This window comes from Podarcis gaigeae (assembly GCF_964106915.1).
Source record: "Podarcis gaigeae genome assembly, chromosome: 1".
NCBI classification, from domain to species: domain Eukaryota; kingdom Metazoa; phylum Chordata; class Lepidosauria; order Squamata; family Lacertidae; genus Podarcis; species Podarcis gaigeae.
The window spans coordinates 14,595,430-14,622,741 of record NC_139678.1 but is presented as its reverse complement, the minus strand read 5'-3'; the positions used below and the strand labels follow the sequence as shown (position 1 = coordinate 14,622,741).

Genomic DNA, 27,312 nt, shown 5'->3' with positions numbered 1-27,312 from the left:
ATAGACATGGAAGCATGCAAGCGATTGTGGAATCTGGATATAAAATTTACAGCATGTTATGGTTTAGAAGAAAATTATATGAAAATGATATATCAATGGTATCTTACACCAAGTAAATTGGCAAAAATGTATGAATCTAAATCAAGTAAGTGTTGGAAATGTAAAGGGAAAGAAGGTTCTTTTAATCATATGTGGTGGTCTTGTACAATGAGGGGGGAAAGTATTTGGTCCCCTGCTAAATTTGCCCGTTTGCCCTCTGATGAAGAAATGACCAGTCCATAATTTTAATGGTAGGTTTATTGTAGCTGTGAGAGACAGAATAACAACAAGAAGGTTAAAGCTTACTGGGAAATGATATATAATGAATTGAAAAGGATGTTTAAAATAACCTTTGTAAAAACAACAACCCAGAAGCTTTTCTTTTTGGAATTTTAGGGACAGAACTACCTAAAATGTATAGAAGCTTATTCATGTATGTGACTACAGCAGCAAGAATGTTACTTGCCCCAAAATGGAAAGAAGCAGAAGTCCCAGCAAAGGAAGAATGGATACAAAAACTTATGGAATATTTAGAAATGGCAAAACTTACAAGAAGAATAAGAAATCAAGATAACAAACTTTTTATAAAAGAATGGAGATCGTTTATTGAATATTTACAGATAAACTGTAAACAGATAAGAACACTGGCAGGATTCTTGTAATAACCTGCAGTTTCATAAGGGTTTATACTTAAATAAATGAGCATATTATGTTAATTTGGATGTGCAGAAGATATTAAAAACAAATTTAAGGAACCGCAGAAAGAGGGGGGGGAGGAAGTCAGGTTTTGAAATGTCAAAATGATTGCGAAATTAGTGAAGAAGCGAATCTGGATATGGTGCACAGTACACGACTAGGTGGCCGTGATCTGACTTCTTCAAGATCTTGTTGCAAATTCTTCTTCCATCTCTGTTCCCTTATGTTCCCTTATGTATATTCCAAACATACAAATTCCCTACAAGCAAAAGTCTTGTTAGCTACTGTGTAGCAGAAGGCAACCTCCCACTAGGCAGATGGGACAGAGACAGCCTCTCAGCTCTGTGCTTTTCTCCCCATTAGCAAAGTAGGTGATCAGAATCCTCTACCGTGGATGATATTAAATTGGTCAGATCTCTAGTTGTGGGGCAGTGTCGAATAGTGGTTAGAGGGTGGGGTTTAGGAGCAGGGAGACCCGGTTTTGAATGCCTGTTTGACCTTGAACCCTTGCTAGATCCTCTTAACACAAGGGCATAAAGAGGGAATCCTTCTCTTGTAAGAAATGCTTTCTCAAAGGCTGCAATTCCTTCCCCTTCCTTCTAGGTACTGGAAGTGGCTCCCTGTCTCATGCAATTATCAGGACAATTGCTCCAACAGGGCATCTGTATACAGTGGAGTTCCACCAACAGAGAGCTGAGAAAGCCATTGAGGAGTTTGAAGAGCACAAGGTGGGCCATTTGGTGACGGTGAAGAACCAAGATGTCTGCAAAAACGGCTTTGGCATCACTCACCTTGCAGACGCCGTCTTCCTGGACATTCCGTCGCCGTGGGAAGCCATAGGGCACGCCAAATCCGCCCTAAAGCGTGAAGGTATGTTACCTATTTTGTGGTTTATCCATCTGGGGTCTGAGATGGGCATGGGGGTAGAGAGTGTGTACCAACAGAGGCCTCCAAATTCCTCACTTGAAGACATAATCCTCAAATGATATTATTGGAATACAGTGGTACCTCGGGTTAAGCACTTAATTCGTTTCAGAGGTCCGTTCTTAACCTGAAACTGTTCTTAACCTGAAGCACCACTTTAGCTAATGGGGCCTCCTGCTGCCATGCGATTTCTGTTCTCATCCTGAAGCAAAGTTCTTAACCCGAGGTACTATTTCTGGGTTAGCGGAGTCTGTAACCTGAAGTATCTGTAACCTGAGGTACCACTGAATAAGATGTTAGCATGTGAAATACAGATTTTATTTTGCGGTCACGGACCAGCTATGCACTGTGAATGGGTTCACTTAAAAAAACAAGAAACCCAAAAAAGGTGGGTACCTTGAAAGGTGATGCAAAATCTCTTTGGGAAGTTTTGGAACTCTGAGGGAAATGCGGGTGACTCAGAGTAGGCAGCGGCTAGGGAAGCGCCTGGGATTGTGGCCACCGCCTCTCTTTGGACAAGAAAAGGAAAGGTCGTGACTAGGGCTGGGTGGTATCTGGTTTTCAATATCATGATATACCAGCCGAACATCTCAGTATAACAATATATCACGATGTCTGAAATAAGAATGGAACTATGTAGAGGCGAACAGTAGGGCTGGCCAATACAGTGGTACCTTGGTTTAAGAACAGCTTAGTTTATGAACAACTTGGATTAAGAACGCTGCAAACCCGGAAGTAGGTGTTTTGGTTTGTGAACTTTGCCTTGGAAGCAGAACATGTTCCGCTTCCTGTTGAGTGTGTTCCATTTGTAAATTGAGTCCCCCGCTGCTATGAGAAAGTACGCCTTGGTTTATGAACGCTTTGGTTTAAGAGTGGACTTCTGGAATGGATTAAGTTCGTAAACCAAGGTATCTGGTTTTCAACACTAACTAAACTTTGCAATATACTGATATATCACAATGCCCGAAATATGGATGGAGCTATGTAGAGGCATTGGTTTCACGGTTTTTCCTGCATTGTGATTTCTGCATCACGCACGCACACACTATGATTCTCAATATATTGCCAGGTCAAAAATTATGAATCTGATACCACAATATGGACTTCAAACTGCTTTTGGGTGATATATCAATACATCACCCAGCCCTAGTAGTGACCTGTGAGTTGTAGCATTTTTATCCTTGTGTTCCTGCCAAGGAATTGCAGATGTGTTCCTTTTCCTGCCACAATAACTGAGGTAGGTGGAAGTGAGAGAGAGAGAGCGACGGGCAGTGTTTGAAACTCCCATTGTTCTAGGCGCATTTTGCGAGAGGGAATTTCATTAGCGTGAGCAGTTTTTGAACTCTGGGCGCAAATTTCAGATGGGGGGGGTAGACAGGGGAAAGATAATAAGACCAAAAATACACTAATATGTCATACACTAAAAACTTCCCTGTGGGCTGCCTTCAGATGTCTTCTGAATGTCAGGTAGTTGTTTATCGCTTTGATATCTGCTGGAAGGGCGTTCCACAGGGCGGGCGCCACTACAGAGAAGGCCCTCTGCCTGGTTCCCTGTAATAATAATAATAATAATTTATTATTTATACCCCACCCATCTGGCTGGGCCTACCCAGCCACTCTGGGCGGCTTCCTGTAGCTTTGCTTCTCACAATGAGGGAACCACCAGAAGGCCCTTGGCACTGGACCTCAGCGTCTGGGATGAACAATGAGGGTAGAGACGCTCCTTCAAGTATATAATGCATGCAAAGCTCTGTGAACACTTGAAAGTGATATATACTTGCTCAGTCTTTTATTTTATGCTATTGCCGGGCTGTGCATGGAGCAAAAATGGCAAAATTATTATTATTATTATTATTATTATTATTATTATTATTATTATTATTATTTCTTCCTACTTCTGTCTGTGTTTCTGCAAGGAATAATGTTGCTGTGTGGACTGGATCCTGACCTTTAAGCTCTGCAGCCCTTGTCTTGAAACGCTCGGCTTGTTGCTAAGATCCATTTAGATCTTTTTACTTAAAAGCAATTAAAAATAAGAGCTTCAGGTTTTTGCAGCAAGAGGCAGAGATCTGAAAGGAGAAAAACAACTTTTCTCCCACTGTTCTCCCCCCCCCCCACTTTGATTGCACAGTAATTGGCATGTGAATAATATAAGAAGCTCTTGAACTTCTAGCTGAGCTGCGAGTGAGTGGGAAGGCATAGTAACAAAGCTTGATGAAAGCAAATTCTCTGCAACATGTTGATGAGTGTGTGTGATATAGATTTTTATTTTTATTTTAAATCCTGCTAATGACCAGGGTGGTTGAATGAAAGATTGGGAAAGCCATCTCTTAGGGCTTTGAGTCAAGAACAGTACACATTTCATACGCTTGGGGGCTGGGTCACTCGTGTGCAGTTATCCCTTGATGACAGCAGCATCGAGTGATGGAGGGGGGCTTTCTTGGACTTGAGAAAGCTTAGGGCCCCAGTGTCATGGTCCAGTCTATGGGCAATCAAAGTCCCATCTGAGGACGTTGGGACCAGGGGCAAGATGGCAGGGTGGGAGCAGGAACGAGAGTCCAGAAGCCAGGGGTCCGGGGGTCAGGAAGCAGGGAGTCACGAAGTCAAGGGTCCGAGGGTCGAGGAGAAAGGAGTCACGAAGTCAAGGGTCCGAGGGTCAAGGAGAAAGGAGTCAAGAAGCTGAGGTCTGAGGATCAGGAAGCAAGAAGCCAAACGCAGCAAGGAAGGAAACAAGTTGCTGTGGCAAAGAGCCGAAAGGAAATGCTGACCTTATATGCCTTCCCGACTCTTGCCACCAGGTGCATTGAGTTACCAAGTGGTCTCACCTGTGCGGCTGTGCCTTGCCTCTCCAGAACAAACTTAGGAAGGGCCCAGTCCTGCAAAGTCCTATCTGTCACAGGGCCTGACTCCTGCACACACTTCTGACACCCAGGTATCTGAAGAAGTGTGCATGCACACGAAAGCTCATACCAAGAACTAACTTAGTTGGTCTTTAAGGTGCTACTGGAAGGAATTTTTTTTGTTTTGACTATGGCAGACCAACACGGCTACCTATCTGTATCAGGTATATCAGTTAGGGGCCCAATGGCTCCTTAAACTAGGGTAAGAGTCGCTGTAACGAAATGTCTAGTTGCCGTTTCGGGGCCAGACGGCTCAAAAGTCGTGTTTTTCAGTATGACTTTTTGGTTCCTGAAGTTCATTCTGATTGGGCAGATAAAACGGATAGAATTCTACAGGATGTGTTGTTAGTGTGTGAAAACGAGCAAGAGCCAAGGATACCCAGGCATGCACCTCTCGATGGTGGAGACATCAGACGCTGTCCTGGCCCCCCAGGCATCTTCACTATGTTGCCAGTGGTTGATAGCTACTGGCAAATTTTGAACGCGGAGTTCGAGAAGGGTGGGAGATGTAAGCTCGAAAGCATTTCAAGGGAGACCTGGAGCTCCCATCCCTGCTGTAAGAAGGAGGTCCTATAGAAATCATTCTGCTTATGTTTCTGCATATTTTTCTGATGCCTCCTAGCACGAAGTCTAAAATTGCCCTGCAGTTTGCCGAAGATTCCTTTTGTATGCTGAAGGACAGAGCATGTCTGGATCCAAACCAGGACTTCTCAGTGTGGTTGGATTCCAACTTCAGCTACCTGGATCAAGTGCAGAGGCAACAGGTTATGGACATCAGTGGTGAACTGGGGCTTCGTTTCCCAGAGGAGAATTGATTGCCCCGTGCCAAATTGGAAACAGGGATTAAGCACTTTGTTGTTGTTTAGTCGTTTAGTTGTGTCCAACTCTTCGTGACCCCATGGATCAGAGCACACCAGGCACTCCTGTCTTCCACTGCCTCCTGCGGTTTGGTCAAACTCATGCTGGTAGCTTCGAGAACACTGTCCAACCATCTCGTCCTCTGTCGTCCCCTTCTCCTTGTGCCCTCCATCTTTCCCAACATCAGGGCCTTTTCCAGGGAGTCTTCTTTTCTCATGAGGTGGCCAAAGTATTGGAGTCTCAGCTTCAGGATCTGTCCTTCCAGTGAGCACTCAGGGCTGATTTCCTTCAGAATGGAGAGGTTTGATCTTCTTGCAGTCCATGGGACTCTCAAGAGTCTCCTCCAGCACCATAATTCAAAAGCATCAATTCTTCGGCGACCAGCCTTCTTTATGGTCCAGCTCTCGCTATCCGCCACCAAAGGCTTCAGATTCAATCCATGTTATACATGATTAAAGCATTGCTTCAAACTCAGCCGGCTCCTAAGCTGCAGTCCCGTCCTTGCTTACCTAGGAGCAAGCCCCATTGAACTCAACAAGGCTTACTTTTGAATAGACACGCACAGGACTGCACTTCCGGAGTCCATCTTTGGGCGTTCTCAACTCGCAATCACTTCTGTTCCCACGGCACAGCATCGCCTCTGCTCATAAACTGGAGACTAGTAAATTGCATTGACCTTATATCTGGAATAAATTTAGGCGAAAAATGCAGCGTGACAAGATGCCAGAAGAACATTCCCATAGTCCCATGGGTGTTGCTGTTAAAGCTCAGTTAGGGTTCCAGTTCAGGTCAAATGCCAACATTTTCAGTTATGCATGCACAAAATACTTGCAGAATCATGGCTGTTGTGCTCCACTGTATAAACAACTCAAACCACCAACAGTTTGGGGTGATGCTATTTCCCCCTCCAGCTTTGTCCTTGAAAAGATGATGGTGTCACGATTTGTGTCTGTCGCCATCAAGACCCAAAAATTCCATTGGAAGAGTTTCAGGCACTTACAAGAGTGCAGGAAGCTAACTTGCATTGGGCCAGGCCATTTGCCTACCTATCTCAGTATTGCCTGTCTCAAGCACCTAGCTCAGTGTTGGAAATTAATCATAGAATTGTAGATTTGGGAAGGACCCCAAGGATAATCTAGTCAGGGGTCAGCAAACTTTTTCGGCAGGGGGCCAGTCGACTGTCCCTCAGACCTTGTGGGGGGCCGGACTATATTTTGAAAACAAAACACAAACAAATTCCTATGTCCCACAAATAACCCAGAGATGCATTTTAAATGCATTTTAAATACCCCAGAGATGCTGTCACCATCTGCAATGATCATGGAGCCCAAGAAAGTAAAATCTCTCACCTTCTCCATTTCTTCCCCTTCTATTTGCCAATAAAACTGCAGGTTATTACAATAATCCTGCCAATGTTCTTATCTGTTTACAATTTGTCTGTAAATATTCAATAAACCATTTCCACTCTTTTATAAAAAGTTTGTTGTTTTAATTTCTTATTCCTCCACCATTTCTGCATACAGTATTCCACAAGTTTTTGTATCCATTCTTCCTTTGCTGGGGCTTCTGCTTCTTTCCATTTTGGGGCGAGTAGCATTCTTGCCTCCTTAGTACATGAATAAGTTTCTATACAGTTTAGTTCCCGAAAGAAAAGCATCTGGTTGGTTTGCTTTACAAACATTATTTTAAACATCCTTTTCAATTCATAATCGTTTCCCAGGGAGCTTTTGCCAGCTACGAAAATGTCTTGAAGTGACCTACAATTATGAAAGCATGCAGAATACAAAAATTTTAACTGGCATCAAAATTACCGTATTTTTTGCTCTATAAGACTCACTTTTACCCTCCTAAAAAGTAAAGGGAAATGTGTGTGTGTCTTATGGAGCGAATGCATGCTGCGCAGCTATCCCAGAAGCCAGAACAACAAGAACAGCTTTCACTGCGCAGTGATCCCTCTTGCTGTTCTGGCTTCTGAGATTCAGAATTTTTTTTCTCCTTGTTTTCCTCCTCCAAAAACTAGGTGCGTCTTGTGGTCTGGTGGGTCTTATAGGGCAAAAAATACGGTAATTAAAAAAGCATAAAAATCCAAAAGTGCTCATCTTGCAATAACGGAAAAAGGAAAGACCCTACCCCACCCTCTTGAAGACGGACACCAGTACAGGCTTTGGGTATAGTCATACCCTATGATCCAGTTATGACCTAAATGCTTGGGTGAACAGAAGCATCTTTATCTGGCACCTAAAGGTTGGCAGTAACGGGGCCTGACATAAGTCTCTGGGAGAGCATTCCGCAGTCAGGGAGCCACTACTAAAAAGGCCCGTTCTCTTGTTGCCACCTTCCACATCTCCTTCAGATGGGGGCCACACAACGAAGGGCCTCAGGGGATGAATGCAAGGTCTTGGTAGGTGAGATGTGGTCCCCAGATGCACCTGGCCCCCAAGTCGTGCAGGGCTTAATATTAGCATCCTGAGTTGGCCTCAGTAATATTTGAAGCTGGGCATGTTGTTCCTTTCCTATTGCCAAGTGGGCAAACAATCAATTCACGCACCCTTGCCTTAGCCTGACGTTCCACTCTACCGGCCGTATAGCTTATCTGATTTCTCAGATGAGCAAACCGCACTGTACTTAATTATTTTAGGGTGAATAATTCAGTAGCATTTCCAAGGCTAGCTGCTTTCTGCTGGTTCTCTGGTAATTCCCTGCTGTGTGTCTGGGAACTTGGGCATCCTAGCAATGTGTTCAGCAGTGATGACTGGAGTGAAAATACATCACGGGCGAAAATGAAAGTTGCATTTCGCATCTGCATGCCATCTGCATAACTCTTATTTTGAAATTAACATGAAAAACGCCAAAGTATGGTTGGTGGGCATTTTGTGCGTATTTCACAATGCCCCTGAGGCCAAATTGGATGAGGCACTGTGACTTTTAACATCACTGCCAGGTATAATAGGGCCCCTGATAGCAAGAATCAAATAGGATATGTTTACATTTTAGTATTAACTTTACAGGGGGGCACTTCACTTTTTGTGCTTGCCCCCCCCTTTTTGAAGGGGTTACCATACTAAAATTGGGAAGTAGGGGGTTGTGGATTTCATAGATGGCCCCAACCCACCCACCCACCTCTTTGCCCATAATTCAAGCCTAGGGTACTTTCCCATCTATTTAAACCATCACATGCAGGCAAGGAGCGTGCAGTCTAGCTTACCAACTCTTAATATGACAGGCAGCCTGTCATCCTCCTTTTAGCCTTTCTGCCTCCTCCCCCCTCCCCCCCTCGATCACATAACATTTTATTTGAAAAGTGGGTGTTAATTTTTAATGTTAAACATCCCATAAATCCCCTTAACAAGAGGAGAGGGAGCCTTTTCTGCCCTTGCGACTCACTCCCTGATCTCTGAATAGTTGCAGTTCATTATTTTAATAGCCTTGAGGGTTAATGGTCTGTTAAGCATCCCTCCATAGCTGCTGCTCCTTCCCCAGATTGCATTGACCTGCCTCTTTAATGACCTGGGAGATTTCCTTTTTCTTTCCCCCCCAAAGATAGATGCTTTGGGTTTGTGGCTTTCGAAGGTCCTTATTCGTTGGTGAGCTGTAGCATGCTGGGACCAGCCTTGTGGCTGTGTACCTTTTGGCCAGGGCTTCCTGCTACTGTCACTGTGGGCTTCCTGACAGCAGCGGTTCTCGCTTTCGAAAGCTGCTGCACTGCAGAGCTCCCTTCATCTTCTAAACCTGCGCTGCCTCTCGCCTCTCCCCACCCAACCCTTGACTTTGCAGCATCTGCTGACAAAACGATTTTCAATGTGATAGTTGCTGTGCCCGATGCCTCTGACCTTGAATGCGTTAGAAATTCCTGCATTATTATTATTATTATTAATAGTAGTAGTAGTAGTATTCAGACTCCCTCAGAAGGAGCAGGTATGCATTTCGGGAGCATCCCTGGATCCACTGCTGTCGCCTGGAGATGGTTCAGAAACTTCAGCCGGTGCAGAATTCAGTGGCCAGGTTGCTCACTGGGGCAAGACGGTAGACACCAACCCTGGCCTGATTGCACTGGCTGCCAATTAGTTTCTGGGCTGGTTTTGACCTGTTGTTGTTGTTTAGTCGTTTAGTCGTGTCCGACTCTTCGTGACCCCATGGACCAGAGCACGCCAGGCACTCCTGTCTTCCACTGCCTCCCGCAGTTTGGTCAGACTCATGGTTGTAGCTTTGAGGTTTTGACCTATAAACCCTTAATAATAAAATAATAATAATAATAATAATAATAATAATAATAATAATAATAATAATAATATATTTTATTTATATCCCACCCTCCCCAGCCAAAGCCGGGCTCAGAGCGGCTAACAACAGTAAAAGTAACACAGCATTCTAAAATCAATACATTCTAAAATCAATTCAGAGTCAAATTGATGGCAACCATTGGGCTAGAGTTCTGTGAGGATTACCAAAGGAGGGGGTCAGACTGTGCCTTGGCCAAAGGCCTGGTGGAACAGCTCTGTCTTGCAGGCCCTGCGGAAAGATGTCAAGTCCCGCAGGCCCTAGTCTCTTGTGACAGAGCGTTCCACCAGATCGGGGCCATGGCCGAAAAAGCCCTGGCTCTGGTTGAGGCCAGCCTAACCTCCCTGTGGCCCGGGACCTCCAAAATGTTTTTGTTTGAAGACCGTAAGGTCCTCTGTGGGACATAGTAGGAGAGGCAGTCCCGTAGGTACGAGGGTCCTAGGCCGTATATGGCTTTAGAGGTTAAAACCAGCACCTTAAACCTGACCCTGTACTCTACCGGGAGCCAGTGCAGCTGGTATAGCACTCAGGTGCCGCAATACCTCAAGGACCACCTCTCTCCATATGAACCAACCCAGACCCTGTGGTCATCATCCGAGGCCTTTCCTTGTGTGCCTCCTCCACGTGAGGCCCAGAGGGTGGTAACACAAGAACAAGACTTTTCTGTGGTGGCTCCCTGTTTGTGGAATGCTCTCTCCAGGGAGACTCGCCTTGCACCTTCATTGCATATCTTTAGGCACCCGGCAAAAACCTTCCTCTCCTCTCAGGCCTTTGGCGAATTAAACCATCTTTGGCCTTTTAGACTGGGGGATTATTATTTTTGTTTGTTGCTATTTTCTCTTGTGTTTTTATATTGTCAACAGCCCTCGGATGTATAGAAATTTAATAAATAAAAAATTAAAGAGGAGGCTCGCTCCAGTTCAGCTGTGTCGATGAAGATGCACAAACACTTTCCCCCCATTAATTCTGATGTGCTTCGCTGTTGGACATGTTCAAATGCTCAGTCAGTAACAGCTCCTGATTTCTAATGCACTCATACTCCCACAAACTAAATGGGATATTGAATTGGAAGATTGTTGGTGATCCCAGGGCAGGGCCTCTTTCATCCCCAGGAAGACAATAGTGGGATTGTCTAGTGAACGATGTTTACAGATCTGAAGTTCCTGGGTGGTGGGAATTTGCCCGTTCCCCTTCCCGGAACTGACAATTCCATTAATAGTACTTCGGGTTTTGTTGTTGAAAAGTATTTCCCATTATCTCAATAAGCCTTGCAAGATACCCTGTTGGTCTTTGCAAACTGTTTGTTTGTTATGGAGTTTTAAAAGTTTTTATCACATCTTCTAAATTCTTTCTAACATAAAATATATGTTTTGGATTGTCCCGAGGAAAGAAAACTCCCCCCCCAAAAAAACCCCCCACAAATCGAGCTTTTTCCAAAACACATTGTTGGACATTTACTACAGTAACCCTTTTGCAAGTGGAGCATCTGTTTTGCATGCAGAAGCTCGCATGTTGACTCCCCAGCATATCCAGGTAGAACTGGAAGAGACCGCAGTCTGAAACCTGGGGAGCTGTTGCCCATCAATGTAGGCCATGCTCAGAGGTGAATTTTGGGCAGTGTGGCTGGTTCTGCTGCACTGGGTGCTTAGCCTGGGGGGGGGGGGCTGCAGGATGCTGCAATGATGACATAGTGAATTGGGCAGAACGCAAGGTGAGAGGCTGGGGGCACTGAATTCTAACCTCGCACAGGGCGCCGCTATAGTTGGAAAGACCAAAGTCTACCCCTGCCATACTGACAGCGGTCTGACTCCAGCTTCCTGTGTTCCACTTGGAGATCATAGAATTGTAGAGTTGGGAGGGACCCCCAAGGGCCATCTAGACCAACCCCCTGCAATGCAGAAATCCTGCCCGCAGCCGTACCTGGGTGGGCTCGAACCACCAACTTTCTGGTTAACAGCCAAATGCACTGAACCGTTGTGCCACACCATTTTGGTTTCTTTTATCTTGTGCCTCCCGTTGTTGTTGTTGTTGTTGTTGTTGTTGTTGTTGTTGTTGTTAAGGCTGATGTGAAACCATCTAGAAAGCTGCATGGCCTGATCCAGAAACTCTTATGTTTCCGTCTGTCTTAGAGGCAAGCTGCAGTGACCGCAATATGTCTGTTTCTCACCTGTTAGGGCTTCCTCCAGCTACTGCTGCAGATGACTGTTTCTTATAGTTCCCTTTCTCTGTCTCTTCCTAAATAATCCTCCTCCCCACCCCAAAATGTTTGGGGAACCTTTTTAAAAAAAGAGGCACAGAACATCAGGCTTCCAAGAGAAACCCCTCCTTAATCCTGTGCTGGATGATGTGCTTAGAATAAGCTGTGCAGAACTTCATCTGCATAACATTCTGACTGCAGCATTTAAACTCCTGAATAATTAGGAAGAGCTTGGCACAGATGAGGAAGCGGAGGGAGGGGGGATAAATAAATAAATAAATAAATGGCCAAGGATGGAGAGCTCTAGAAAAAACGAGAGACCAGCGTACAGCACTTCTGTAGCTTTGCCGCAGATTTAAACAAAATCTAATTTTCATATCTTTCCCTCTCCCCGTTGGAAGCGGTCATTCTGTAAGGGGGAGAGGGCTATAGATCTCCAATAAAGAATTATCAGGGCCCTCATCCACAGTTCGCTGGATTCCTTTTCCGTTTTGGGGGTTAAAGGGCAGACATGGCTTTTAAACTGACATAGAACATGCATGAGTTTGTAATGTAGATAATACTTCCTTTGGAACCCCTCCCTGCCTTCACCCAGATGCTGCCCCCGTAAGAATCTGCCCTTACATGGAGTCAGACAATTGGTCATACAATCATAGGATCTTAGAGTTGGAAGGGACCCCGAGGGTCATCTAGTCCAACCCCCTGCAATGCAGGAATCTCAACTACAGCATCCACGACAGATGGCCATCCAATCTCTGCTTAAAAACCTCCAAGGAAGGAGGGTCTACCACCTCTTGTGGGAGTCTGTTCCACTGCTGAACAGCTCTTACAGTCAGAAAGTTTTTCTGAATGTTTAGTCGGAATCTCCTTTCTTGTAACCTATCCTCCAGAGCAGGAGAAAACAAGCTTGCTCCATCTTCCATGTGACAGCCCTTCAGATATTTGAAGATGGCCATCATATCTCCTCTCAGTCTCCTTTTCTCCAGGCTATACATATCCAGCTCCTTCGACCATTCCTCATAAGGCTTGTTTTCCAGACCCTTGATCATCTTGGTTGCCCTCCTCTGCACATGTCATCCTCCTTAAACTGTGGTGCCCAGAATTGGACACATTATTCCAGGTGTGGTCTGACCAAAGCAGAATAGAGTGGTCCTATGATTTATACTGACTTGCAACAGCTTCCCAGTATTTCAGACAGGGTTCTCTCCAAGACTTACCTGGAGATGAAAGGGATTGAGCCTGGGGCAACCATCTGCTTGAACATAAGAACATCAGAACATGCTGGATCCGGCAAGGGGGCCCTTTAGTTCAGCATTGTGTTCTTGCAGTGGTCAGCTAGCTGCCTCTGCATACAAACCAGATGCTCTATTCCATAGATATTCCACATCCCACCCAAGAAACCCCCAACGAACACTAGTTGTTGTTGTTTAGTCGTTTAGTCGTGTATGACTCTTCGTGGCTCCATGGACCAGAGCACGCCAGGCACTCCTGTCTTCCACTGCCTCCCGCAGTTTGGTCAAACTCATGCTGGTAGCTTCGAGAACACTGTCCAACCATCTCGTCCTCTGTCGTCCCCTTCTCCTTGTGCCCTCCATCTTTCCCAACTTCAGGGTCTTTTCCAGGGAGTCTTCTCTTCTCATGAGGTGGCCAAAGTATTGGAGCCTCAGCTTCACAATCTGTCCTTCCAGTGAGCACTCAGGGCTGATTTCCTTAAGAATGGATAGGTTTGTTCTTCTTGCAGTTCATGGGACTCTCCAGAGTCTCCTCCAGACCATAATTCATAAGCATCAATTCTTCGGCGATCAGCCTTCTTTATGGTCCAGCTCTCACTTCCACACATCACTACTGGGAAAACCATAGCTTTAACTATACGGACCTTTGTTGGCAAGGTGATGTCTCTGCTTTTTAAGATGCTGTCTAGGTTTGTCATTGCTTTTCTCCCAGGAAGCAGGCGTCTTTTAATTTCGTGACTGCTGTCACCATCTGCAGTGATATTATTATTATTTTACTTCATTTAAGTTGAGATGATTAGAAGAGCAAATGTGGTGCTAGTCAGGCTTGAGACCTGACATGCACAAAATCTTGTATGCTTTCCTTCCAGCCAAACCTTGTTTCATGGGTGATGCTGTGATTTGTCAGTCCCCGTCCCCCCCTTGTAATGAATTCAGTGCATGCTCCCATCTTTCTTTGGTGAGCTGAACCCTCTGATTTCCCTTGTCAGTGAAACATCCGTTTGCCCACGTGCCTGCTCTCTTGAAGGACGTTCTGTCCCCCTGTTTGCAAAGGCAATGTTTTTAGTGCACTAGTAAGCATTGAGCAAATGCCAAAAAAGGGATGCTGCTATCTGATGTTGCTGCGCACCCCCTCAAACCATCACTGCCTCCCACTACCATCTACTGCCACCAAGATAATGGCAATTTTCTGCTGTTGTTGTGACGCAGCCGTGGCATCGCAGCACCACGGCGAATGCGTTTCTAAAAATACATAAGTTTAAATGGCGGGGCGTTGCTTCTACGGTTTCTTTTTGGTGCCTTAAATTGTTAGGAAGACTTTTATTTCCCAGGAAGGGTGGTGAGGACCGTTTCTGATGTTCAAGAAAGCTAGATTGTTAGCACCTGTCTTTCTCGAGAGGCAATGGAGTGCTCTTCCAAGGGCGAAGTCAGAACTGCTGAATTAGCAGCACCAAAGCGACCTCCTTGGGGCACAGGCCTGCCTGGGCAGTGTGTATGGAGGTCCTGGGCTGCCCAGACAACAAGACCTTTATCTCAGCCTCGCTGGTGTGGTCCTAAGGAAACCAGAACTGTACGTTTGGCACCAGCTTGGCTTACAGGAGTTGCTGGAAGGAGGTGTACAAGGCGCCATCCAACTGCCTTAGAGACTCTACTCCAGGTTTGTGTAGGGTTTACTCCTTAACCTTTTCTCCTGAAGATGTCCTGTAAGGAATCATAGGTTTAAAGGTAAAGGTAAAGGGACCCCTGACCATTAGGACCAGTCGTGACTGACTCTGGGGTTGCGGAGCTCATCTCGCTTTATTGGCCGAGGGAGCTTCCAGGTCATGTGGCCAGCATGACTAAGCCGCTTCAGGTGAACCAGAGCAGCACACAGAAACGCCATTTACCTTCCCGCCAGAGTGGTACCTATTTATCTACTTGCACTTTGACATGCTTTCAAGCTGCTATGTTGGCAGGAGCAGGGACCGAGCAATTGGAGCTCACCCCGTCGCGGGGATTCGAACCGCCGACCTTCTGATCGGCAAGCCCTAGGCTCTGTGGTTTAACCCACAGCGCCACCCACGTCCCTAATCATAGGTTTAATTAAGAAATAAAGCACTGGAATGTGGATGTTACCTTAGGGCAATTCAGAACAAATCAGTGTCCTCCAGATGTTTTTGGAACATCCATTATCCCTGACGATGGTCCATGCTGGCTGGGTCTGGTGGCTACCCCTGGTCTACACCTGACTGGCAGTGTCTCTCCAGAGCTTCAGACATGAGTCATTCCTGGTCCTAGCTGGAGGTGCCAGGGACTGAAGCTGGGGCCTTCTGCCTGGAAAGCAAAAGCTCTGTCCCTGAGCTTATGGCCCTTCTTGGGAGGTCTACTTAGGGATGGGAGGTTACACCTGCCCACACAAGGGCAACACTCAGTTAGGCATCTGCTTAGGATACTGCCGCTTCTCAACATGAAGTCCTTAGCAGTAGGTCTTGCCCTTGTCTGGAACCCCTACACACCTTTCACTCTATTGGAAGCTGATGATCCCTCACTTGTGACATTGGTAGAAGCAGCAGCCCCACCCTTAGGAGAAGAAGGTGTCCTTCTCGTGGTAGCACTGGATGCTGGTTGGAAACCACAGAGCAGGGCCAAGGTATGTTTGCCAAGATGATGGCCAGCTGCTTTTGGAGATAGGATGGTGGGTGAAAGATGGACTGTGATTTGGTGCAACATGGTATATCTTGTGGCACTTGAGTTCTTGATGCAGGGGTCTCATCGCAAGGACATCAATCCCAGACTGGTTCTAGGTGTTGGTTCACTGTTCCAGCTTGACGGCTTGGTGCAGCTTCTAGAAACAGGACCCATACACCTTGATTGCAGGTGTTCCTTTTTCTTTTGTTCCTCCTAGCTCTCATGAGCCAGTCATGGGTCTGGATTTGTCGGGAAGCCAAAGAGGGCCAGAAACTGAAATGCAAGTATTGCAAATGGCTAAATTATTGGCTTCTTTGAGTCTTGTGATTCCTATGTCTGCAGTGGCAAGGATGTTCAAAGACCCTGCACAGGGTGATTGATATGGACCCTTTTGATGAGAATATGCAGGTGTCGAATGAAGATCTAGGGTTCAAAAATGAGTTGAAAAGACATTTGCAAGTTATAGTGCAAAATAATAATAATAAAGAACTATGAACCTCGGAAATAAAGGGCATGGGGCATGTACAGAGTGCAGCTCCCTTGCGAGAGAGGAAACACTGCATTAAATAAGGTGATTCCACGATATAACATCATTTATTTATCTTCACGTTAATTGTCAGCAATACGATTGTCAGCAATAGAAAACTGCTAGAACATTTGCAAAGCCAAACAGGGCCCGGTATGGTTTCAAATTGGATGGGGGACCACATGTTGAGATTCCTGCATTGCACCAAATGACCCTTGGGGTGCCACCCAACCCTACAGTTCTGTGACTAATAAATGTTGATTATCTATTGATATATCTTGACATTATTTTCAGAGGATTTGGTTTGCGGGTCAATGCCCATTTTATAAGCTCATCAAGGGGTCACGGGACTCAGAGGTTTGGGCAACCCCGCTTTACATAGCTGTGGGCTGCAGTTCTGGCACGAGACTGTTTATAGTACAGCAAGGCCCAGCGCTTCTGCACCGGCTGCAAAACAGTATTCTTTGTGTTTTGTGAAGGCAGTTATTCAGATTATGGGAATGCATGAATTATCCATGGCCCTTTTGTCTCCCGAGGGATTGCTGACATAGCCTCCCTTGTAAAGCAGGTGACTGAAGGCACACCCTTCATGCTTCAACACTGAGAAAGTGGATGGGAAAATCCTGTACTGTGTGCACCCCTCGTTTCCAATCTCTCCAGCCCGAGCTGTGCTTTGACCTGTGCAAACTCCGAATCCTCATCTACTTATCGCGTCTGCCGGCCTTCCGTCTAAGCTCTTTCCCCCAGCCTACGAGAAACAGGGAGGATTGACCTCTCCGCAAAAGTGGCTCCGCAGAGCTCTTTCGCCCCCTGCGTCGAATGGATGTGGGCTGGAAGGGTTTCGACAGGCCCCCTCATTGTTCCCTCCACCTCCACGCCAGCGGTTTCAGATGCATTATACATGAATGCATTCATTTTTTAAGACAGCTCCCCGGATCAAAAGGCTCACGCAGCTTCCCAATGTGAGCGAGACTAATCTGGGATAATTACTGTATCAACTCGGGCTAACACACAGATCTCATTAAACAAATTGAGTGGGGGGTAGCTGTTTCGAAAGTTGGGGGGCGGGGGCAGGGGAGTTCTTGAAGGAGGCACCTTGGGGTTGGTTGCAGTGGGGAGTGTTCACACAACATATCTTTCTCGTTAGGGGTTTGTTCCTGTGCTGGAATTCCCTTGGGAAGCTGTGTTGTGGAAACTGCAGCTACAGATGAACTGCGCAGCGATATTCACCAAATATAAATAAATCCTGTGTTAGTTTTGTTGGAAGCTGCCCAGAGTGGCTGGGGCAACTCAGTCAGATGGGCAGAGTATAAGAAATACCGTATTTTTTGCTCTATAAGACTCACTTTTTCCCTCCTAAAAAGTAAGGGGAAATGTGTGTGCGTCTTATGGAGCGAATGCAGGCTGTGCAGCTATCCCAGAAGCCAGAACAGCAAGAGGGATTGCTGCTTCACTGCGCAGCGATCCCTCTTGCTGTTCTGGCTTCAGAGATTCTGAATATTTTTTTTCTTGTTTTCCTCCTCCAAAAACTAGGTGCGTCTTGTGGTCTGGTGCGTCTTATAGAGCGAAAAATACGGTATATTATTATTATCACTATCATCATCATTGGTCTCTATTCTGACACACACACACACACACACACACACACACACACACACCAGGAACCCTGGGAACTAGTTCTGACAGTTCTGCTGGAGATCTCTTTTGATTACCCAACTGCAGCTCCCAAGATCCTTTGCAGGAAGCCATGACAGCAAAGTGACATAAGATGTCTTGTAATGCAGATGCGCCCAAGAGTTAACACATAGAGACACGCTCACACCCCCCATGGATTTAAGAATGCATTGCTTCTGCAGCCTGGCTTAGAACGCATGTCTCAAAAACCCAACTGTGGGTCTTCTCTGGTTTGCTTTTGTTGGAAATGTTTACAATTGGGCCATCTTTTTCATTTCCCTGGAGCTCTGCTGATGTAACTGTCAGTCAGTCATAACACTTCCATGACATCCCAGGGCGAACCACTACGGAGAAACTCTCGAGAAGCCTGACAGGAACAATAGTAAGCTGCTCCCATGTCCCCTCGGCGCCTTCTCTTGAGCACAAAGCATTTATTGTGAGATGACATTTCACGGAGATCCCATGCTCCCCCCTCCCCTTGCAGCCATTTCCCTAAACGCTGAGAATACCCAGCACCCTGGTTAACATCCTCTGTTTTTTTTTTTTGGGGGGGGGGGGTTGTTGTTTTTGAATGCTTAGCTTGGTGGCCAAAAGCCAGAATGTATTGTCTGTTAGAGCTGTGATTTATTAATTAGACTCCCCTCTGGGTTTCCCTTCTGTGCTGTTTTCTTAAAATGAACTTGGCACTGCAGAAATGCAAACAAGCTTGAGCTGGGAAGGAACCTCTGCTCCAGATGTTCAGCGATATGGAGGGTGATGCTGAGTGACACAGGCGCACCCGCGCGCACACACTCGCCTCTTGCGTTCCGGATGCTCCAACATAAACAAATGGGCCGTATTGGAGCACACGGGGGCAGGTGGTGGGGGGTTTCTCACCTGCTCCATCACGCTTGGCACAGGGAGCAGAGAAGCACCTTTGCCTTCCAAGGCGCATGGTAAACTTGCCCATCGTCAGCAAGGCCTTTGCGAGTTGTGTGGGTGTGTTTCCCCCGCTTTTAATTCTCAGAGTCCCTCCTGCAGAACCATTTGTAGCAGGATTAGCAGCCATGGGATTAGTTGTTCAGTGACGATTTACTTTGAGTGCATCTGTGCAGGGCTGAACTCAGAATCTCCCTGTGATGTCCCCCCCCCCCCCCGTGATACAAACGGAACCTGTTTCTCAGGGACCACCTCCTTACTGGCTTCCTGTGGCTTCTCCTGGTCAAAATCACTGGGCTTCTTCGGTCTTTTGAGGGCGACATATTAAAAATCATGTACTATGCTCCATGAGGTCACGAAGAGTCGGACACGACTAAATGACTAAACAACAAGAACAACAAGGTTTTAGACCCCTCCTGTAGAACTTTGAAGCAGGAGTTTGCATGTGCATGAACATTAAGGTGCAGTGCATTGTCTGATTGCTGCAACTGGTGATTTTAAACTGTGAATATATTACAAGACAATTATTTTTTTCCTAATACATTTTAAAAAACGCTTTTAGATACAATGCAATGAAGTGGTTAGGCTAGGACCTTGGAGACATGGGCTGTGTACACACCAGACATTTAAAGCACACTGAAAGCACACACACAACCCGCTCACAAAGGACTGCAGTTTCCCTTTCCAGAACTGCAGTTCACAGCAGCCCTGTGGGATAGGTTAGCCTGAGATATACTGGTTTGGCCCAAGGTCAGCCAGTTAATCCATTACAATATCTTACAGGATGGCCCCTCTGAAATTTCTCTCTCTCTCTCTCTCTCTCTCTCTCTCTCTCTCTCTCTCTCACACACACACACACACACACACACACTTGTAAACCTGTCTGTGCTTTGCTACTTAAATACGTGACCTTTCACACACCCTTTCACAAACACATGCATTTGGAGTGGGTCTCTAACTTGGCAGAGAGAGAGAGAGAGAGAGAGAGAGAGAGAGAGAGAGAGAAGTCCTGAAATACAGGACAAAACTATCAATACCGGACATAGCATTTTACATCGAAATATGGGGCAATCCTGTATTATTCAGGGATGGGTGGCAACCCTAAGTCCACACTGGCTCCATAAATCCAGGTCGGTTTTTTGTTTGCTTTCACATGGAAGATCCTTTGCAAAATGTTCTCACCTGCCAAGTTGTGTGGTCCCAAATTGGACCTCCTTTTCCTGCTTAACTTGTGACTTTCCTCTTTTAAGTGATCGTTGGATATAAACAGGGCGCTCTGGTGTCCCCATTACCCTCTATTTTTATCAGACAGGTTGCCTTGTTATCATTTGCATAGATTGCATAACAGGCTTTTTCTTCTTCTTGTGGGGCGTCTGCAAAGGAGGGCGCCTTCGTTAGAGGACCCAGCAGCCGGCTGGGGAGATGGGAAGACAATGCAGAGCAGCCGAACAACAATTAGCGCCACCCCAGCCATTCTTTTCCCCTCCCCCTTCCCCAACTCATTAAAACCTACTTCGTGCCAGGAAGCCTGCCTTATGAGGACATTACATCATGAGCGAGACCACATGATCCCTGGATTTCTGGCAGACCACGTCCTTTTTTAATTCCTTGAGCTGATTTGGCCGGGTGGCTTTTCAGAGCCAAGACCGAAGCCTTCTATTCCCAGCTGCAGAGGTGACATTGCGACTGAACGGGAGATGCAATCTCTCCCCCGTAAAGGGAGGAAAGGTGCGTCTTAAAAGCTCTGGACTGGAGGCGGCTTCAGATACTATCTAGGAACAGAGCCTCTCTTCAAACAGGACCGGCTGAAAGATGTTGGTTTCTGTCTACCCTTCGCAATGTTCTGTTTGACTGATCTGTTCGCCTTGGGGGGATTTTGTCGTCTCTTGTCGCCTTGCGTTGATGCATTCAGGAGATGCGAAGCCTCTTGGATGGAAAGCTAACAGTCTCCAGAGCACTCCATCTAAGGACTGGGGATTATTCTGTTTACACATACCATCCCCCTTAAATAAACACAACCCTGTTCCACTCGATCTGCATGTAATATCGCTGGCAGTGCGGTGTAGGCCCCAAAGCACATCTCAAGAAAAAATTGGTGGGCGAATTGGACTAAAACGTGTGAATATTGTTTCATCGAAGAATCCTCGGAACTCTTAATTTGCTGAGAAATCTCTTCTGGGGATTCCTAGCTCACTGTTTGCAGAGATACAACATTCCTCCAGGAAAAGGGCAAATAGAGACTGGCAAAATCTGGAAAATTAGAAATCAGTTAGCTTAACATCTGGTGGAAAGTGCTATTAAAGAATTACTAAGCACATAAAAGAACAAGTCTCGTAGAAACAGAACCAATGTGGCGAGGTTCTAGGACTTATTGACAAATTAAAAACAGACAAACTCTCAGCTCCAGATGGTGTATTTCCAAACTCAAATGTGAAAATGCTGATTTTCAAACAAAAATATGCAACTTGTCCCTAAGATCAGCCTCCATATGTTGGGACTGGAAAGTGACCAATGCAATACCAATTTTTAAACGGGAATCTAGGAAATTACAGGCCGCTTAGCTTAACTGGAAAACTGGTGGGAAACGTGATTAACAATAGAATAATCTTATATATAGAAGAACAAGTCTTTTTGAGACAGAATCAGCATGGCTTCCTGGAGAGCAACTCCTGTCTCACTAATTTTTCAGAGCATCAACGAGCATATGGATATAAGTGATCAAGTTAACATTGTGTACTTGGACTCTCAGAAAGCTTTCAATAAAATCCCTGCCCAAAAACTCCAGAGGAACCTTAGCAGTGATGGGATAAGAGGAGATCTCCTTTTACGGTTCAGTAGCTGGTTTAAAAAATGGGAAGCAGCGAGTAGGAATAATGGACAGTTTCCACAACTGAGGACTTCCACGACTTTTTAACTTGTTCATAAATAACCTGAAGATAGGGGGTAGCAGTGAGGTGGCCAGGTTTATAGATGACACTAAATTGTCCAGGGTGGAAAAAAAACAAGATGGGATTGCAAGGAGCTCCAAAAGGATATCTCCAGACTGGATGAATGCAAGTGCAAAATAATGTGCAAAACACCCTAACTGCACACATGTGCACTCATGAGGTCTAAACTGGTCATGACTGACCAGGGTCATAGCGGATAGCGCAGTGACGATATCAGCCCAGCATGTGAGAGCTTTGAAAAAGGCTAATTCCGTGCTAGGAAAGGGGTTGAAAGTAAAACTGCCAGTATCATAATGCCATTATGCAATCGATGATGCCATCGTACTTGGAATACTGTCTGCAGATTTGGTCACCATGCATCAAAAAGGATGTTGTGGAGCTGGGGAAGGTTCAGGAAAGGGCAGCCAACATTATCAGAGAGCTAAAGCAACAGAAAAGCCAGCATTGGGGGCTTTTTAGCTCGGGGGGGGGAGGTGAGTATGAAAAAGGTATATAAAATTATTCATGGGGTGGAGAAAGTCGATAGAGATAAGAAAAACAGGGAGCTTATATCGAATGGTTTAACTATCAAGCCTTCTTCCCAGGGAACTCTGGGAATTGTAGTTCTGTGGGGGAGATAGAGGTCTCCTAACAACTCTCAGCACCTGTACCAAACTACAGTTCCCAGGATTCTTTGGGGGAAGCCATGACTGTTACAGTGGTGTCCTAATGATTTGAATCAGGGTCTCCCAAACTTGGGTGGGTTTCCAGTTGTTTTTGGACTACAACTCTCACCATCCCTAGCTAGCAGGACAAGTGGTCAGGGATGATGGGAATTGTAGTCCAAAAAAACAGCCAAAGACCCAAGTTTGGGAAACCCTGCTTTAAATATATATGGTTGGTGTGGCCTAATTCTACTTTACTAGAGAACCGTCATCATCGCTTTCCTTTAAAAAAAAAATATATCCCCTTTTTAGTCCAAAGCAGCAAACAGCTATTCCACGCAGACTGAACGTGGCAGATTTCAGAACTGCCTGAGAAGTGTCCTGGCCAAACTGGGCATCCTAAAAATAATTTGGCAGAAAAATCTGAGCTTGTAAAGGAAGAGGCTGCAGCTAGCAAACTCATCAACGCTCCTTTGCTGACAGTTTCCAGAAGGGGTAGCTGTGTGAGCCTGTCACAACAAGAGCCTTGTGGCATCTTAAAGACTAACACATTTCATTCTGGCATAAACATTTGTGGACGAGGCATGGTGCAGCAAATCTCAGTCCGCACAAGCTTATGCCATAATAAATGTGCTTGTCTTTAAGGTGCAACAAAAATCTTTCGCAGTCCTTTTTGTGATGGCACTTACTCGCAAGGTATAGCACTCATAGCCATAGCTGTCAACTTTTCCCTTTACTTGCGAGGAATCCTATTCGAAATAAGGGAATTTCCCTTTAAAAAAGAGAAACATTGACAGCTGTGCTTATAGCACCAATATTTTTTAAAAAGCAAGCTAAGGGAATTCTGAAGACGAAAATAGATTATTCTTTCAACCATTTCCTATAAATTTGCTTCAATCTGCCTGGTCTTTTCTATATTGTATTTTAGCCTCTTTTTTCAGCAGTTTTTTTTTAAAGTAATTTGGCTATTACAGTGGTACCTCAGGTTACAAACACCTCGGGTTACCAACACTTCAGGTTCTAGACTCCGCCAACCCAGAAGTAGTACCTCAGGTTAAGAACTTTACTTCAGGATGAGAACGGAAATTGTGCACCGGTGGCGTGGCGGCAGCGGGAGGCCCCATTAGCTAAAGTGGTACCTCAGATTAAGAATGGTTTCAGGTTAAGAACGGACCTCCAGAACGAATTAAGTTTGTAACCAGAGGTACCATTGTTATAGCTGGGGGTGTGGATATGGGTTTAGTGGAGGGCAAATTAAGGGTAAGAGGAAAAAGCCATAGAGAAAAGGAGTATGGGATGGGGAGCAAAGTTGCTCCATCAACAGCCTCCATCTACTACCTCTTGAAGATGTAGCAAGTTTCCTTGCTCCTATTGGAGGCTGGGAGGATGAAGATGCTGGGATGAAGATTCCAGAAAGATTTACTATCTTAAATAACCTGCCAAGGCAATGCCGTGGCAGGACCAAAGTGTGGTTTGCAAAGACTGCTTTGGGACAAGCATCAAGAAGGATTGCATTGACTTATATGGGAAGCTAAGGAAGTCGAACCATATTTGCTTTCCCTTTCCCCCAAGAGAACTGTGTTGTGTTCCTTTTGAACGGATTATAATGGAACAAAAAGGCCCGGTGCGTGTCTTTCCCTGAGTAACTGGTTGAGAAAAGAGTGTGCTTCTCATCAACAATTCCCAGTGGAATGTAAATGGAGGCCTGAAAAATGTTGGGTTGGGATTGCCTTGTAGTTAACCTTTGCCTATATTAGTGGGGGCAAGTGGTTCTTCCAAAAATTAAAATTGAGGTCATTGGTAGTCCGTACAACTCATGCTGATTCTAGCGAGTTTGGGGTGCAAGGAAGGCAGGGTCAGGGTGCAGTTCACCCTAGATTTTATTTCCATTCTGGAAAGCCATTGCTGTCATAGTCAAAGGGACAACCCTCGCTTTGAATGGGTTATTCAGATAGTAAGTCAGAGCAGTACCTCGGAGCAGGGCTTTTTTGGTGGCTGCCCCTGTCCTGCAGAATAACATTCCTGTCGAGGAAGATAGGCACCCAATATCTGCACTTTCTGGAAACAGCTGAAGACATTTTTGTTTCTGCAGGCTTTTAAATAGGTCTTTACCATGACTGCACACTTGTTAGAGTTTCAGTCTTGTTTTAAATGTGTGTGTTTTTAACTGTTTTTCATGTCTAAATTGCCTTCAGACTAGTTTAGAAGGCAGTTGATGAATCAAGGATAATAATAACACCCACACATAAGGAGGAGTCCTTGTGTGTCCTTGTTTCTCAATTTGACCCTTTTACATGGGTTTGTATGTTTGGTGGTATTTTATGTATGTATTCCAGTTCAAAGGCCTGGAAACGATGCCTTATGAGGAACGGCTAAGGGAGCTGGGCATGTTTAGCCTGGAGAAGAGGAGGTTAAGGGGTGATATGATAGCCATGTTCAAATATATAAAAGGATGTCACATAGAGGAGGGAGAAAGATTGTTTTCTGCTGCTCCAGAGAAGCGGACACGGAGCAATGGATCCAAACTACAAGAAAGAAGATTCCACCTAAACATTAGGAAGAACTTCCTGACAGTAAGAGCTGTTCGACAGTGGAATTTGCTGCCAAGGAGTGTGGTGGAGTCTCCTTCTTTGGAGGTCTTTAGTAGAGGCTTAACAACCATATGTCAGGAGTGCTCTGATGGTGTTTCCTGCTTGGCAGGGGGTTGGACTCGATGGCCCTTGTGGTCTCTTCCAACTCTATGATTCTATGATTCTATGTATTGTCTTTTGCTGTTATTTTTATTGTTTATAGATAAGTAATTCTTTATTGTAACTGATAAGTGCAAATTATTGTTTCATTATTATTTGCTTAGTGTTGGATTCTAACAGATTATTGAATATTGCTTTATTTGATATACGTTGTTTATTCTAAAGTTATTGTGACTTTTTATAGTGGATCAGATTGTTACTATTAATGTTTTATGTTTTATTATTAATTCTATATGTGTTGGAAGCTGCCCAGAGTGGCTGGGGCAACCCAGCCAGGTGGGTGGGGTATAAATAAAAACATTATTATTATTATTATTATTATTATTATTATTATTATTATTATTATTTATTAGAGCTGCCTCCACCCTCCTCCCACAGCTGGAGAGGATCTGAGCTGGCCACAAGACCATCTGCCAGAGGGAAAAAGCCATCTGTGTGCCAGCTGTGCTGCACCTGTTCACCAGCTGGTCAACCCACCTGGTCATTTGTTCACCTGGTCACTAACTCACTTGCCCAGCTGACTGTTCACTCAACCTGGGGAGTCTTAAGGCTCCCCCGCAACACACACACAACATGTTGCTGCTTAGAACCTCTTGTTTCTTAGAATCTGTGGTGGTTGTGCAATTGGCTTTGGGTTCTTGCAACAGTATATTGTTCACAGTCGTAAGATACGGAAAGTGTGCTGACATTTTTTTGGTCGACCTCTATTCTTCGTGAGAGGGAAACTACTTTGTGAACTTGTAGAATTTTTTAAATAAAATTAATTTAGGGTCCTTGCAACAATTCTTACTTGAAGATTATAATTTGGCAGTGGGTTCTTAACCTTGGCTGATCTTAATGTGAAAATGTGTTACTAATTTGTATGTTCAGAGGACGTTGTGTAAATAATTTGGGGTTTTTAGCAATAACTCTACATAATCGTTCACGTTGATTCCAGGAAGCAGGAAAAATGCACTTGTTGTATCTCTCTGTTTTGAGAACTCTGTGTAGGATTTATTTGGGGTTTTTGCATTATTTCAAGACTGAGCACATGCTAGGAAATAGACACTTAATTAACAATATCATAATTGTGGGTACTGTGTATTTATTAAGGCTTTCCAAACAGTTCATTGCAGGTATTTAAGGGGGAAATGCAATACCTGGGTGATGGTTATCGTATCCTTACGCTGCAATCCTGCACCCACTTAACCTGGGAGTAAGTCCTATCAAACTCTATAGTGCTGACGTCTGAGTAGTTGTGTATAGGGTCGCACTGTTAAGGGTCAGTTGAATAGGAACTTGGTGCAATCCACAAAAGGATAAAATCTAAGTAAAGTTGATGTGTGATACCATTTTAAAAATTGTGTTCTTATTAAGATTTTCCATAAGCAACAAGAGTTCATTCATTGTCTCTACTTTCAAATCATAGTCTTTCATACAGGTCATTACAGTCAAATTGAGGCCTTTTTGTGGTCATCAATGTGGTTGTGGAGGAAAGAGAAGTGGAAAAAGGGGTGAGACAGACAGTAAATATGAGGAAAGCAGAATGTTCCCTAGAGAAGGATCTGAAATTCTGAACCCTTGAATTTCTTTTACTCTAGATCAGTGGTTCCCAACCTTTTTTTTTTTTGGCCATGCCCCACCTAAACATCTCTAAAATCCCAATGTGCTCCCCCCATGGCATATAATTCTTATTATTCAAAAAGTGAACTCCTATTCACATAGAGGAAGCCTAATTCACTGTTAATAACTCATTCTCGAATTGCGCCCCTCAAAAATCAAATTGCCCCCCCCTTTGGGACGTGTGCCCCACATTGGGAACCACGGCTCTAGACTGTTTCGTTTGATGTTTTAATGTGTTGTAAACTGGTTTGAGATTTTTTCTTTAAAATATAAAGCGGTATGGAAATGAATAATAATAATCATAATAAATTTCATTGGGGAGAAAAAAGGCACCTAGACATTTGGTTGTAGCAACTGTAACCTGTATATCTGAAGGAGCATCTCCACCCCCATCGTTCAGCCCGGACACTGAGATCCAGCACCGAGGCTCTTCTGGCAGTTCCCTCATTGCGAGAAGTG

The 27,312-nt window shown here is 45.0% G+C and overlaps 1 protein-coding gene across 1 annotated transcript in view; it reads left to right on the top strand.

Annotated features, from left to right (window-relative positions):
• Positions 1 to 27,312, top strand: part of TRMT61A (tRNA methyltransferase 61A) — a 65,736-nt gene that overhangs the window by 23,492 nt on the left and 14,932 nt on the right. Inside the window, exon 3 of the mRNA XM_083737648.1 lies at positions 1,339 to 1,605. Within this exon, the coding sequence (XP_083593774.1) occupies positions 1,339 to 1,605 (267 nt within the window). The remainder of the gene's footprint in view (positions 1 to 1,338; positions 1,606 to 27,312) is intronic.